The 15,834-nt window shown below is 39.7% G+C and overlaps 1 protein-coding gene across 3 annotated transcripts in view; it reads left to right on the top strand.

Moving 5' to 3' along the window:
• The first annotated feature begins 2,773 nt into the window (after positions 1–2,773).
• LOC142498737 (cytochrome P450 2G1-like) overlaps positions 2,774–15,834 on the top strand; it is a 28,864-nt gene continuing 15,803 nt past the window's right edge. The window contains exons 1-6 of one of the 3 annotated variants that reach the window (XM_075607077.1): positions 2,774–3,057; positions 8,406–8,568; positions 9,982–10,131; positions 10,357–10,517; positions 11,478–11,654; positions 12,321–12,462. In XM_075607077.1, coding sequence (XP_075463192.1) covers positions 2,878–3,057; positions 8,406–8,568; positions 9,982–10,131; positions 10,357–10,517; positions 11,478–11,654; positions 12,321–12,462 — 973 coding nt within the window. In that variant the 5' untranslated portion in view covers positions 2,774–2,877. The remainder of the gene's footprint in view (positions 3,058–8,405; positions 8,569–9,981; positions 10,132–10,356; positions 10,518–11,477; positions 11,655–12,320; positions 12,463–15,834) is intronic. The other 2 variants (XM_075607076.1, XM_075607078.1) reach the window with 2 other exon arrangements.

Raw genomic sequence — 15,834 nt, 5'->3', positions numbered from 1 at the left:
GCACTCCACGGATCCAGAGGGCCCTTCTACCTGGTCTGATAATCGCTGGTCTGCTGTTCCTCCCTCTACATTGGGTGAAGAGTGACGACTCCAGCTGTCCTCCTGTGTGGTAACCCCACTTATCCATTGCCTGATTTTATACACTCTGATGTACGCAGAACTTATTATTCATTAGTAAAATTAACTTTTTATACTGTACTTCACTATGTGCGTTGTGCGCCTTGTTCTTTTTTCATTTCTCCAGTTCTAGGGGTGTTTAGCCACCCCCCAAGAAAGGCTGCAGACGCACTACTAGTGCACTTATAAGGTCAACAATATTGTTTATTGCACATTGTATTCACGATTGTGTGTTATACCACATATTAGCTGCACACTTTTCCTTTTTGTATCTTCAGTCACATAACTTGTCTTGCCATTATAATCTGGTACATAATAAGGATCCAAGTTCCCTGTCCATCATTGGAATCGAGTCCATGACGGAGGGTGACAGGTTCAAGAAATTATGTGTCAGAGAGACATACTGGATATATGTACTTGGTACATTGTGTCCAGATGGTCTCAATGACAAAATTGATATCAGTACAACAGTTTAATGATTCCATTCTTCCTTGTTTGTGGTTGTTGTGTGTCCTTGTGGAGGTCTGGTTTGAGCGATGTACTTCGTTCCCTTCTCAAGGACATACACGCGTTATACCTGTTTATTTATAGATTTATTAGTTTAATACTATCTTTATATACTTTGAATTGTCACATTATTAATTTATATATTTTATATTACACATTTAATCTCATATGTATTTTTAGGTGATACCTGCTTCGCTCGTGTGTCCACCATTGGTCTTGCTAGCTTTAATTGTCTTTTCTCCCTTTGATAGATAGATCTATCTATTCATTAATTAAATTTTATAATATATGATTTCTACATACTTATTTTTACATATATTTTTTATTATGTATCATTATTATTGTGTTTTTGGTAATAACTTTTTTTCATTTTGTTTTTTTATTTTTGGCTTTAGTAAACCTTATTTCCTCATAATGATATTCCGTCTGAATCTCTTTTTCCCATTTCTTTGTACTGTATATATTGCATCTGCTGTAATTATGTATGATTGTCATGTCTGCTTTATATATATTTTTTTGCATATATTTCATTTGTTGCAATTATGTATAATTGTTATGTCTGCTTTGTATTTAGCAAATATTTTGATATGTACTGTACACAAACTTCTCTTTTTCATGTTTGCTATCTATAGCCTCTAACGATTGTTATGTAATTATACAATGAAGTACTGATATTTCCCTACTGATAGGCTATGTACTAGATGGTATTCTCTCAATCAAAAGTTTTGTTCCATTTCTATCAGCATTTATAGGGGTTAAATAATCCCCATTAGTAAGTCTGCATTCAATTTTCTAATTAGCTTTCTTGCGATATGATTTGTCAATTTGACTATAAGTATATACTTCACACTCATGCTATTAACCCCTGAAGAAGTCTCTGTATGAGACGAAACATTGATTTGGCAATCTATACACCCGACATCCGTGTAGGGATCGCCATAGCTTACCCAAATACCCAGTGACGTCACGAGCTCTCGCAGATTGCCGCCAGGAGCTCATTGCGGTGACGAAGGGCTGGAAGCAGAGAGTTACCCTCCATTTGCTCCGTGACATCACGATCATTTGCATGTCTTAGACAGGTCTGCAACCCTGCCTTTCACCATTATCGCCCAGCACACAGTGCTTCCACTGCAGCAAGGGATTCTGGGAAATGACATGCAAATTAGCCCACAGTGCCACCTTTTGCTTCAAATCCATTTTTAACATGGACCACCCTATAAGCTTATGCTTGCTGCATTGCACAACTTTTCAGCACAGCCTGGGTTAATATCCATTGCCAGTAAACCTACCCACAGACAGACAGACAGACAGATGTTTCGACCTTTTGGGTCTCATCAGTGTGAGGCGGGTTATACTGGCTTTGCAATTTGAAGCTCATTTGCATGTTATTTCCCAGAATCCCTTGCTGCAGTGGAAGTGCTGTGTTCTGGGTGATAATGGTGAAAGGCAGGGCTGCAGACTTGTTTAAGACATGCAAATGAGCACACAGTAATATTTCCACTTGCTATATGCTTTACGGTAGAGGTTTTTTTGTCACTTTTTTTACCCACCATAATTTAACTAATGTGTGGTATCTATTTTATCTAATCTAAACTAATCTCACAGCTCATTAACCCCACATTGCAGTATTGCTGTTTACCTATTACGGTTTATATTCCTTTCTCACTCTCAAGCTTGGAGCTATTATTCACACCATTATTTACCATTTGTAGCTACACTGTTCAGTATACTTTGTAGCAACATCAGTTTACCCCAAATATTCTTTATATATTTTTAATTGCTGTTCAGACTTGTATACGGTGATATATATTTTAACATTAATTAGGAAACACTGTTTTAACTTGTGGTGGCAACAAGGGAATTCTTTGTCAAGAACATACCTCATATGCTCTTCCTTATTTCTGTTGTAATTCACTAATTCACAGCTTTGCAATCACTTGATTTTTCACTTATTATTTGATCATCCTACTTCCCCCTCTTTTTGGTCCTTTCCATTAAAAGATAATTTGTTCTGATTCCCAAATCTTGTGAACCCAGTTGAGGCCCCTTGTATACACCATACCAGCAGCCTCTTCTGCACTTCCCCCTCCCCCTAAGAAAAATAAGACAACGATTGATAATGGGGAAATTCAGCCAATTGGCACTCTCTCCAGCCATGGACTTTGGAGGTTGGATTAACATCTTTGGCTGAACTCAAAACCGTAGCAACATTCCCTGACTATTCAAGGGGCCTCACTGCAGAGACAAGCAGACATGGATATAACGGGGTGTGGGACTGTCTTTCTGACTGTGCTGATTTCTTTTCTGCTCTTTTATTTAATATGGGATCAAATATATAGGGCACACAAACTCCCCCCCGGTCCCACTCCCCTTCCACTGATTGGAAACCTGCTGCAGGTCAAAAATGGAGAGATGGCGAAAAGTCTTATGAAGGTTAGTACGGTCTATTTTACAAGCTAAAATAAAGTGAATACCCTAACTCAAGCGCTAAACCTATTAAAGTGTGATTTACACGTGAAATTACAAACCAATTGTGATTACAAGAGGCCAAAGCTGCCGTAGGCTTCCCACAATGCAAATTACCTCAATTTGCATACAAAACTGTGAAGGTGAAATGAGGATACCTGGCGCTTAAAGAGTCACTGTGTCCATAGGAAACAAAACCAGTCTTTGAAGAGTGTCTCAAAGTCCAAGACTTGAAGTGGATGACTGTACACTGGCGACACACTTTATTCGAGCTCGGCTAGTCCCACGAATTCGGGTATACCCGGGTGTATTGAGGTTTGTGACTGTTTTCTGCCCGAGTGCATTGAGGTATTTTCCAGGCAGGGATTGAAGCATTTTATTCCCGTTGGCTGCAATACTGCACAGTATATATATATACTGCATTACAATTCATGAATTTATGCCATCTGGTAGACACGCGAAGCATTGCAGCCTATTAAATCCTAATCATTATCATTTAATAGATCAGCCGCCCATCAGCCAGGCATGAACCCAGGCTGGGAAGGCAAACACAACGGGGCTTGTCAGAGGTGAGGAGCGGCGCATTCCAGGTATCTGCCAGGTACATACCGGGTATTTGCTCGAATAAAGTGTGTCGGTGCAGTAGTATTTCTTTGCTGCTGCTATTCTTCAATACACCTGAAATTGATTAAAGGGTACACCATTGCGCAGTACTACTGATGTTTGCTGTTAATCCCTTTATTTCAATTTCCCCAGTGTGGACTGAATACACTTACAAGAGTGTCTCTTTCATGGTACAGTGGAGACAATCTGTGCTTTATTCCCTTTATGTTCTTGTGTACCACGAATCCCCTGGGTACTTCCTTGATCTCTTGGGATTTCGTGATTCCCAGAATCACCCGAACTCCACGAACCCCCAGATAAGGAAAGTGAACAATGGCAAATAAGGGGGTCACAAATGTATTAAAAATCGGCTTAAAACAAGCCTGACAAAACCGGCTATTATGCCTGCACTAAAAACAAGTGAATGGTTACTCACATGTACTCACATGAATACATGCGTTTCAAATCAACACGAGGATGCCGTCCGCAGCTTGTAATTTGCCTCCTGTGCTTGCTCCCTTGTAATGCGCCTCCTGTGCTTGCTCCCCTTGTAATGCGCCTCCTGTGCTTGCTCCCTTGTAATGCGCATTACAAGCTGCGGACGGCATCCTCGTGTTGATTTGAAACGCATGTATTCATGTGAGTACATGTGAGTAACCATTCACTTGTTTTTAGTGCAGGCATAATAGCCGGTTTTGTCAGGCTTGTTTTAAGCCGATTTTTAATAAATTTGTGACCCCCTTCTTTGCCATCGTTCACTTTCCTTATCTGGGGGTTCGTGGAGTTCGGGTGATTCTGGGAATCACGAAATCCCAAGAGATCAAGGAAGTACCCAGGGGATTCGTGGTACACAAGAACATAAAGGGAATAAAGCACAGATTGTCTCCACTGTACCCTGAAAGAGACACTCTTGTAAGTGTATTCAGTCCACACTGGGGAAATTGAAATAAAGGGATTAACAGCAAACATCAGTAGTACTGCGCAACGGTGTACCCTTTTATCAATTTCAGGTGTATTGAAGAATAGCAGCAGCAAAGAAATACTACAGCCATCCACGTCAAGTCTTGGACTTTGAGACACTCTTCAAAGACTGGTTTTGTTTCCTATGGACACAGTGACTCTTTAAGCGCCAGGTATCCTCATTTCACCTTCACTATTTTACAAGCTGCCTATCACCATATTTAAGATACCCATTTTAATGTTTAACTTCTTTGTTGTCAGAGTTGCACAGCTGTCAGATTTTTCGTGACAGGTGTCTCACTGATTTGGAGTTGTTCTCACTGGGGCTTACGTACAGTACATTGGCACAGGAAAATCTTGTTTTAAATTGTGCTTGTGACTGCCTATGTATAAACCTGAACTTTCTCTATATGCACCATCAGTATATAAAATCTTTATTTTTGGTGCACAGAAATGGACTGCGCTTGGCATAGAAATGTTAATTGTATGTACTAAAAATGTATGTTTCTGTGCTCCAAAAAAGGAAAAAAATGCAACAAATGTTTCTGCCAAGTTCAACTTGGTCTAATCCTTTAAAAAGGTCTGTGATAGTTTTAGGCCAGAATTAAGTTGCTTTCTACTGTATCAACCCAAAAATGTATGTGACACAGGACAGATGCTTAATTATGTAGTTAAACAAAATGTATTATTTTCATACAGTAGTATGGCTATTATAAATATTATTACACTAATCATTTGTATTTACTAACACTACCTATAAATAAATAAAAAGTGTACATAATTCTGTTCTAATTTAAATTGTATCAATCTTTAACATTATGTGATATGTAAAAAATAATTGAAAACATCAAATTCTGCATCATGTATCTTCATACGTACAGTACTATGCAAATGTTATGAAGGTTTGTATTACTTTTAAGCACTGAAATATAGTGCTATAACCATTTCAAAACAATATGTATGTAGCCAAGTCTCCTTGGACTAACATTTTCCTGCCATGATCTCACTGTAAGTCCCAATAAAGGTGGGCAGTGTGGGCATGATTCCTGAGGGGATCCGTTATAATGTTCAGTGTGTGAAATGTTATATTGTTCAGCAGGTATGAGCAATACATTTATAGTGGCCTCTCACTGAAGTAAGGGGGGCCTATGATAAGAATAGGCTGACTTTCTAGCCACTACTCAGAGAAGGAGGGGATGTTCTTCTATAGAGTGTAGAGCAGTGAGTGATTATGGCTACTCTTCTGAGTGCTGTTCAGTCTGTCTAGGATAGTGATCAGAGAAGGATGTTCTTCTGGAAGAGATGCCAGAGTATACATATACTGTTCTGCAAGGAGGTCTTCTGCTAGAGAAGTGACTGAGGCCTACCGTAGCTCATGAAGGGATAGGTTACAGTGATAATGATCCAGTGAATGTACTACAAATACTACTGCCAATAAACTTCAGTCAAACCAACAACTGGTGTAGTCCTTGAAGCATGGTAATGACTAAAGGAAAGAAGTGTCCATGAGGTGCATCCTGAAAACCTCAGGATCCTCTTGGACTGGAGGCGCTGACCACTGAGGATTTCACCGCAAACCTGTCCTGACACTCCCCACACCACCACGGAGGTCTCCGGCCTTCTGTTTGCCTCACAGGGATGACCACAGCAGCCACAGAATACACTGGTAGAAAGAACATTTCCCAGAGGGTAGGGGAAAGAGGGCTACATGTATTTTTATGTATATACAGTAGGCAGCTTTATCTTACTGATAACGGAGAATTTCACAGATTTTGAATAAGATTCACTGGCTGTGATAACAGAATATACAGTTTTGTGAAAAAGAAAGTACACCCTCTTTGAATTCTATGGTTTTATATATCAGGAAATAATAACAATCAACTGTTCCTTAGAAGGTCTAAAAATTAGGTAAATACAGCCTCAGATGAACATCAACACATGACATATTACACCATGTCATGATTTATTTAACATTAATAAAGCCAAAATGGAGAAGCTGTGTGAAAAACTAAGTACACCCTTACTGCTTCCATAGGAGTTAAGATGCTAAGTAGCAGACAGGTGCTGCTAATCAAATGCTATTGATTAATTGATCATCCCCAAGTGTGACCACCTCTATAAAAGCCGAAGTGTTAGCAGTTTGCTGGTCTGGAGCATTCAGGTGTGTGTTAACACAATGCCAAGGAGGAAAGACATCAGCAATGATCTTAGAGAAGCAATTGTTGCTGCCCATCAATCTTGGAAGGGTTATAAGGCCATTTCCAAACAATTTAAAGTCCATCATTCTACAGTGAGAACGATTATTCAAAAGTGGAAAACATTCAAGACAGTTGCCAATCTTCCCAGGAGTGGACGTCCCAGCAAATTCACCCCAAGGTCAGACCGTGCAATGCTCAGAGAATTTGCAAAAAAAACAAGAGTTACATCTCAGACTCTACAGGCCTCAGTTAGCATGTAACATTTTAAAGTTCATGACAGTACAATTAGAAAAAGACTGAGAAAGTATGGTTTGTTTGGAAGGTTGCCAGGAGAAAGCCTCCTCTCTAAAAAGAACATGGCAGCATGGCTTAGGTTTGCAAAGTTGCATCTGAACAAACCACAAGACTTCTGGAACAATGTCCTTTGGACAGACGAGACCAAAGTGGAGATGTTTGGCCATAATGCACAGCGCCACTTTTGGCGAAAATCAAACACGGCATATCAGCACAAACACCTCATACCAACTGTCAAGCACGGTGGTGGAGGGGTGATGATTTAGGCTGGTTTTGCAGCCAGAGGACCTGGGAACCTTGCAGTCATTAAGTCGACCATGAACTCCTCTGTATACCAAAGAATTATAGAGTCAAATGTGAGGCAATCTGTCCGACAGCTAAAGGTTGGCCGAAATTGGGTCATGCAGCAGGACAATGATCCCAAGCACACCAGCAAATCTGCAACAGAATGGCGGAAAAAGAAAAGAATCAAGATGTTGCAATGGCCCAGTCAAAGTCCAGACCTCAACCCGATTGAAATGCTGAAGCTGGAAATTAAGAGAGCTGTGCATAAACTAATGCCCACAAACCTCAATGAACTGAAGCAACATTGTAAAGAAGAGTGGGCCAAAATTCCTCCACAATGATGTGAGACACTGATAAAGTCATACAGAATACCATTACTTCAAGTTATTGCTGCTAAAGGTGGTTCTACAAGCTATTGAATCATAAGGTATACATAGTTTTTCACACATGGTTTCTCCATTTTTGCTTTATTTTTGTTAAATAAATCATGACACAGTGTAATATATCATGTGTTGTTGTTCATCTGAGGTTGTATTTACCTAATTTTCACACCTGCTAAGGAACAGATGTTTGTTATTATGTCCTGATATGTAAAACCATAGAATTCAAAGAGGCTGTACTTTTTTTCCACAGAACTGTAACAGCATATTCCACCATACTGCTTCAGAGGTTAAAATAATTCTGGTTATATCTGTTCATAGGCCCCAGTGAGTTTTATAATCAGCGACAGTGTCTCAATGATTAATAAAACCTAATTTTTGCATGAAAATTAAAACATTTAGTCCAGAATCCACCGCATCTCATTGATTTTGGCCTTTGGGTGTTGACATCTTTGCATCACAATGTGTGAGGTGTGTCGTTTTGGAACTCCCTGTAACATCGATTACTCCATAGAATTGCTCACTACAACTTCCTAACTGATCCCATTGCTCTATATAATCACTCTCTATGACGCTGTTCTTTTACATACTGTAGCTGGGTAAGCAGTACGGCTCAGTGTATACGTTCTACTTCGGCCCACGTCCCGTAGTCGTGTTTTGTGGATACGAGGCCGTGAAGGAGGCGCTTGTGGATCACGGGGATGATTTCTCTGGGCGGGGAAAACAACCCACGGTGGACAGAGTTTTCCAAGGTTACGGTAAAGAGACCCTCTAAGCAACATATTGAGTACTCCCTATCTAATTGAATTCCTTTACCTATTATAACTTTGATAATAGCAATAATTCGTCTGGTTCTGTTTGATTGGAAATTCATTACAAATTCAATTTCTTAGGAGCCTCTGAAAGGGGCGGGGGGGAGATGGGAGTTATGAATCAAGTGTTTTGTTTACCCTTATCATACTATTGCCTGGATAAAGTACATCAAACTGCGGTAACCTATAAAAACGGTATTATCACATTATTTTAATAACGCAATACATCAAAGTTGCACTGCCAAAAATGAAGGACATTTTTTTAGATATGTTAAAAATATCAGATCAAAAACAAAAGAGGCTTAATACCACATTTTTTTTGTATTAATGGCCATACATCACTTTAACACCAGAAATACTGCAAATATTTAATCACCTACTCCCGGCTGGCATTAGCCCTATGTTTCCTATGTATATAATTGGCAATATACTACTGGGTGCGTTATTATCTCCACTGTAACAGAATTTTATCCGGGCCTATGTCTTTATCAGAGAGCAAATAAAGGTACGGTGAGTGGGAGAGAGGAGGGCTTTGTCAATGAAAACTCTTCTTGAACACACATTGACATCACACAAAAGGGAACAGCCAGAGAAAACCCTCCCCCCCTCCAAGTCTCAGCTCATTATATCTACAAATTAAATATGATAAACGATTAAAACATTTATTTTGGTTAAAAAAAATGCATTAATTATTTAGATGTAACCATTTAAACATTTAAACATGTCCTTGCCATTAGTACGCTTTGGCCCTTAGAATTACTACTGACCCATTAAACATGTCACTATCATTAGTACACTTTGGTCCTGAAAGGGACTGACCCTTTATATATTCTACTCACTTTGGTACTAGAAGGGGCTGACCCTTTAAACATGTCACTGTCATTCGTACATGTTCCTAGTTTCTGTTTCTGTTCTTGAGCTGAAGATGTACAGCATATTAGTGGTAAGAACACTACCTTTGAAATGCACGCCCATCCCACACTCTCTTTGTAACCTGGGGCAAGTCACTTTATCTCCAAAAATTAGATTGCCAGCTCTTTAGGGCATTGACTGACTAAGTGTTTCTGCAAAATTCCATACACTATGTAATATAAGAAAAATAGTTTTGTTATACCCACACACTAGAACAAAGAGCTATGCATGTATGTACCAGAAGGATAGTAAATGCATGGAAAAGACTCCCAGCAGAGTGGTGGAGTTTACCACAAAAATAAATATGTCTTTCATCAATCTTTAGCAATTAGGGAACTGAAGAATGGCTTTAGTTTAATGTTTTCAGCAGGAGAAAAAATCTGGAATATATACCATATACACAGAATGATCTATGATAAACACAAAACATATTGTGCTATATTTCAGGATTAATGGCAAGCGAGGGAGACAGATGGAGTCAGCTGCGTCGCTTCTCCATAATGACCCTGAGGAATTTCGGGATTGGGAAGAGGAGCATTGAGGAGAGGATCCAGGAGGAGGCACAGTGTCTTGTGGAGAAGATGAGGACGTATAAACGTAGGTACAGTACAAGACTGAACAATTATCCTGAAAGAATAAATGTTGTGTTGCTCTTGAATCCACAAGGTTGACAGTTCAATTCGTGCCTTGGTCACTACTTATGTACCATGTGACTTTGATCAAATTGATTTATCTCGTGTGTCTCCACAGGACACGCTTCATAACAAGATCTTTCAATACATCTGCAAAGTTAATTTTTTTAACTTTGTTTTCATACTCCAGAGCTCCCCTCTGATCCAGCGATTATAATCTCCAAGGCTGTATCTAATGTCATCTGTTCCGCAGTGTTTGGAAAGCGTTTTGAATACAATGATAAGAGGTTTCACAGAATGCTTAATATTTTTGCTGAGACTTTTAAGCATATCAGCTCCATCTGGGGACAGGTAGGAACACAAACATGCTAGAATATGTTTACATATTTACTAAGTGGTGTTGCTGCATTAAACACTTTAATGACTGGAGGATGCTTTAGGGACCATTTATTTGAATGGGCTGCATAGAGCCATATTAACTAAGCAGTGCTAGAAAGTGTCTTATGGAGTAGCACTGCCAAGTAAATATGGCCCTGTGACTCCACCCATCAACTGGGTAACACAGTGACATGAGGTTCGCTAGTAACACAAAGATAGGACACAGGGCTTCTGTGTGGTGACAGTACAGAGCTGGTGTCCCACCACCTCAATAACAGACACCGCAGGGTAACAGGAAAAAATAACTATGGCTCATTTACTTAGTCTCCTCTTTGTTTGAAGATTGCGTATGTTTCAATTAACAACCTAAAAAAACTTTTTTTTCCCATAACCAAAATCAGGCGGTCTTTCATTGTTTAAACTTGCTATTTTCAGTGATGGGGACCTCCACTTTCCATTTTCCGAGATAATTTACATCTTTCATGCTTCATGGAGAATTGATCATGTACAAAGGTGTCAACCAATAGGAAAACAGAATATGTCACAACGTGGCTTAAAATTGGACTGCGGATCCTGCTAAATTTGGCAGCCATATTGTTTCCCCAGACAGGAGCACTGGCACTGATGAGTACACCAGTAATTATCTGAGGAACTGAAAAGAGTGAGGGTTCAGCACTTTAAGATGGCTTGTTTCCACTTCTGTAAAAAAAAATATATCTAAAAAACAAATATTCCCAATCGGGATTACTACTTTAACCTGTTTAACATGTCACTGTCATTAGGTTACTTTTGTCCTACGTTGGAGTGACCGTTCAACCCATTAAACATGTCACAGCCATTAGATCACCTGTTACATAATATGACACATACAGTATAATCACCCTATAGCTCTGAAAATAATAATTGTATTCATTTTCTTACTACTAATCATAGCTTCAGGACATGGTTCCGATGATAATGAATCATATCCCAGGGCCACACCAGAAAATAACCACGCTACTGGAAGAACTAAATGAGTTTATAGCTGAGAGAGTGAAGATAAACCAGGAGACGCTGGATCCCAACTCACCTAGAGACTATATTGACTGCTTCCTCATCAAAATGCAACAGGTGCCTATAACTTGACAGACCATAACTTTCACTTCTGTACACATCTTGCTACGTTCAAGAATTTTAGTAGCCATATTAGTTCTGGAGATCTGAAGATATGTTTCTGGTTGTAATACCCTTTAATAGACAAGAGTATTATTCATACATACAATTAAAGTGTACAGAGCTTTTTAAAACTCACAGCTCTGCTTTTCATGTATATAGAGTTTTCCAAACCTCACAGGTCTCTTTGTCATGTCTAAATTCATCTGCTGAAAGAACTATCATGATAGTCTATTAGAAAGTATTAGAACCTGCAACTAACTTACACTTCTGTTGGACCAATAAATTCAGAGATGTTCTGTCATTCTCTAAGTTACTTTTAACATAGGCCCTTATTCTGTAAGGTGTGATAGCGCAGATAACTTTAATAGTGCTTTTCATGCAATAGCACGTCATCTGCGCTATCACACCTTACAGAATTAGGGCCATAGAATGACTAGCCTCTTATATAAAATAATTATTACAATATCTCCGGCTACAGTTGAATTTTGGTACAGATGTAGAGATGGGTAGTTGGCTCACATCCTTCTTAACTTACACTAATTATTGTGCGGTCGGATAACCAATATAAAAAATGAAGGACGTCTCTTTATAATCATCCTTTCAACCTGACTGTGTTTTCAGGAGAAGGACAATCCTGCCTCTGAATTCAACATGAGGAATTTACTGCTTACTGTCAATAACCTGTTTTTCGCTGGTGGAGAAACTGTGGCCACTACTTTAAAACACGGACTCCTTGTGCTTCTCAAATACCCAGAGATACAAGGTAAATAGTGCCCTCTGATGCCTTCAGAGCCTTGTTTACTAAACAGTCTCAAGCCTAAGGAACTTGATAGCAAAATCATCTGTGAAGATGTTTAGTTAACCTGAATTAGTTTCTTAGAATTATTAAATCCCACTTAAATTTTTTTTTTGCATTTTTTGTCAGGAATACTGGATTCAAACATTTTGGCTACTTTTGTTTATCGGTTTGTCTGTGACAGTTTCATATTTAATTTGCAAACAAAGAACAATTGACTTGAGACTTTGAGTATTGACAATCGGTTCACCAAACAACATTAGATGAAGATTGTAACAACCACCCAAAGCTTAAGTTCATAATGAAAATGTAAAAAAAAATCCATCACCGAGAAAAGTTACAAAATAAATATTTAAACATATGAGGGACAGTCCTTTCAAACTAAAATAAAAACTGGAATTTACAATAACAATTACAAATGTGCAATTCCATAGGAAAAAAACAGGGATCATGATAACACTGTACAGTACTTGTAAATGTGAAGTTAAAGCATAGATATGTAGGGGCCTATTCACTAAACCTCGATAAGTGACTTATTGACCTATAAATGACCTTATAGTGCAATATGGCCTGTGTTGCTATTCACAAAGCTCCGACAACAGGGCAATATCGCACTTAAACGGCTTCTTTTTATTACTATATCACTCGGGCAAAAACAAGGCGTACGATAAGTAAAAAAATGCCCAAAATAGCATTTTTTGCCAGAAACTGCTATTCACTAAGCTGTGATAAGCATATACAGTAGAACTATAAAAACTTTGGCGCAAGCTACACGCTGGTGCTAAATGAATTGCAATATGCATTAAAGCAGTTTCTTTTCGTTTTACTGCACAGGATTGATACAGGAGGCCGGTGGGGACACCCTAGAGATGCACCGGGACCCTGTAGATCCCAGAGTGTTCGTCATGCCCCCTCATTTCCACGGGAGCCTGTGGGTCCCCACATCTCTGGGGGTCAAGGGATCCCCACCAACCTCAGTTATCAATCCTGTGCAATAAAATTAAAATTGCAGCCAGTTTCATTATCTTAGCAGCTAACTGTTAAGGTAATGAAAAGGTTAAATAGCAGGTACTGATTTGTTGTTGGTACAAGGGGTGGGTGAAGCTTGTAGTTGCCCCGTAGTTGTAGTTGGGTGTTTAGGCCTTGCGGAAGGGTAGCAGTAGAAGTTAACCCCTTCATTACCTTAGCTGTTATAAACGCTAAGGTAATGAAGGGGTTAATCTCGCACGCTACCCTACCACAAGATTGCATTGGCATCTTAAGAGTGATGCATTTAAAGTGATTATTTTAAGTGACAATATATAGTTAGACTATAGTTTGACTAGAGGTGACTGGGGAGTGCACCTTTCTGCAAACTCTTTTACTCAAGGCAACAAACGGTGAACTTATATGACCACACTATGATCCCATGCTTGTTAACCTGCATATTTTAGCCCCCCACCCCTTTACAACTTATTTCACTGCAGCCTCTCCTAAAACTGACTGCACAAAAATACCTCCCACACCCACTCACCCCACTGAAACCCTGAATTGACTCCAGCATTGCAATGCAGCAAAACATTTGACAAGGAACAGGCACACCCCTGCTGTTTAGTCTGCACACACTCACTTTGCTCACAACAGCTCCATGCAGCACTGTCTACCTCTGGCATAATGAACCTGCTATGTATCTTAACTTTTTCTTTCTCCTGGCCTCATGGAGATGTTACTCCCTCTATCAACTACAAACTCCTCCCTCCTGGCCCACACCCAACATCACCATACACCCTGGACTACTCAAAAGCCTTGCACTATCTACTGAATGTTGGTGTAGAACTCTAAAAACCAGCACACCAACCACTGCTCACTCTAATGGCAAACACCACAAATTTACAACTTGCAAACAACTACCCAAATTTCTACTCATACTATTACTCTCTTTAGCAGGTGATATTGAACCTAACCCAGGTCCTCCCATTTCAGCTCTGTCCCATGCCCCTGAGAATTCCACATTTAAATTCCTAAAACGGCTATCTGTCTCCCATTTAAATATCCAGAGCCTGCTGCCCAAACTGGACGAACTAAGGTAGAAAAAATAGGCTAAAGCGCTCCAATGCAGGTATAATAGAATAAAGCAAGCCAAACCACTAATCCAAGGTGTAAGGAATGAGTAATGATATTAGTACTTAATATCCAATAGTATGGGTACTATCCTCCTGAAGACAGGTGGTAGATGGTACATGCCCCCCCACCATCAGTCTCATTGGCAGGTTCCCCTGAACATAAACAATACTCACAATCCTAGGAGTGGTAGGCAGGCTGTGCAGCTTCCAATATGTAGTTTAACAGGAGTAAATGGAGGGCAAAGCGCACAAGCAAAAACGGAGCAGGAAGGACCCAGAATCAAAAATAAATTAAAAGGGCACTTTAATGTGACAAAAGACCCATCCAACGCGTTTCGAACGTCACAGCATTCTTTTTAAAGGATTAAACACAATGTAATAACATCCGTTAAATACCCTCTTACCTGAATATCATCCTGGGAGTACCCACATAGCCCCACCCCCTTCCAACAATGCCCACAGTTTTCAATTTGGCCCAGTATTTGAAGAGGAGATTACACAAGCGCTCCTCAAATTAAAACTAAGCAGCCAATGTAGACCTGACTTACTACAATCTAGGTTCCTATGACTTGGTGCCCCAGCCATTGCCAAACCAATTGCTTCCATAGGCAACTCTATCCTGTCTACAGGCCATATCCCTAAGACCTGGAAAACTGCCAGAGTTGTCCCAATCTTCAAAAGTGGGGACAAAAACACTGTCTCAAACTACAGGCCAATCTCACTTCTCCCAATTCTATCCAGAGTCATGGAAAAATGTGTCCACTCCCAATTCAGCGATTACTATACCAAGACAAATTTCCCTTAGCCAATTCCAATCTGGCTTTCACCTCAAACACGTGATAACGTGATTGGTGAAAAAAACTGGCGCTAATTAAGTGCTAGTGATCACTTAAATTACAGTGAATATATATAACTCATAAATAGTGGTATCAAAGAAAATCGTGACTCAAATAGTGCAAAGGTGAAAGTATAATATAAGTTGCAACCCCCTGCTCAGACCCTCTGGAAGGGACTGTCTTGACTGGTCCCAGAAGATCAAACGATATTTTCTCAACCCAGGGGGAGCATGTGGGAGAAAACACAACAAAAAAACACACTAAGTGCAGACTGGAATGTACAGGTGTGAGATGATTGTGATGCTTGGCCTCTAAGTGCTGCCTACTCACAGGATGTAGGTAGGATGTGTATAGTGGCGTGATCAGTAGAATCTGGTGGGTCCCTCTGAGTAAACACAGGA

Source organism: Ascaphus truei, chromosome 7 (assembly GCF_040206685.1).
Source record: "Ascaphus truei isolate aAscTru1 chromosome 7, aAscTru1.hap1, whole genome shotgun sequence".
Taxonomy (NCBI): Eukaryota; Metazoa; Chordata; class Amphibia; order Anura; family Ascaphidae; genus Ascaphus; species Ascaphus truei.
This window is presented reverse-complemented; position numbering and strand designations above follow the sequence as displayed.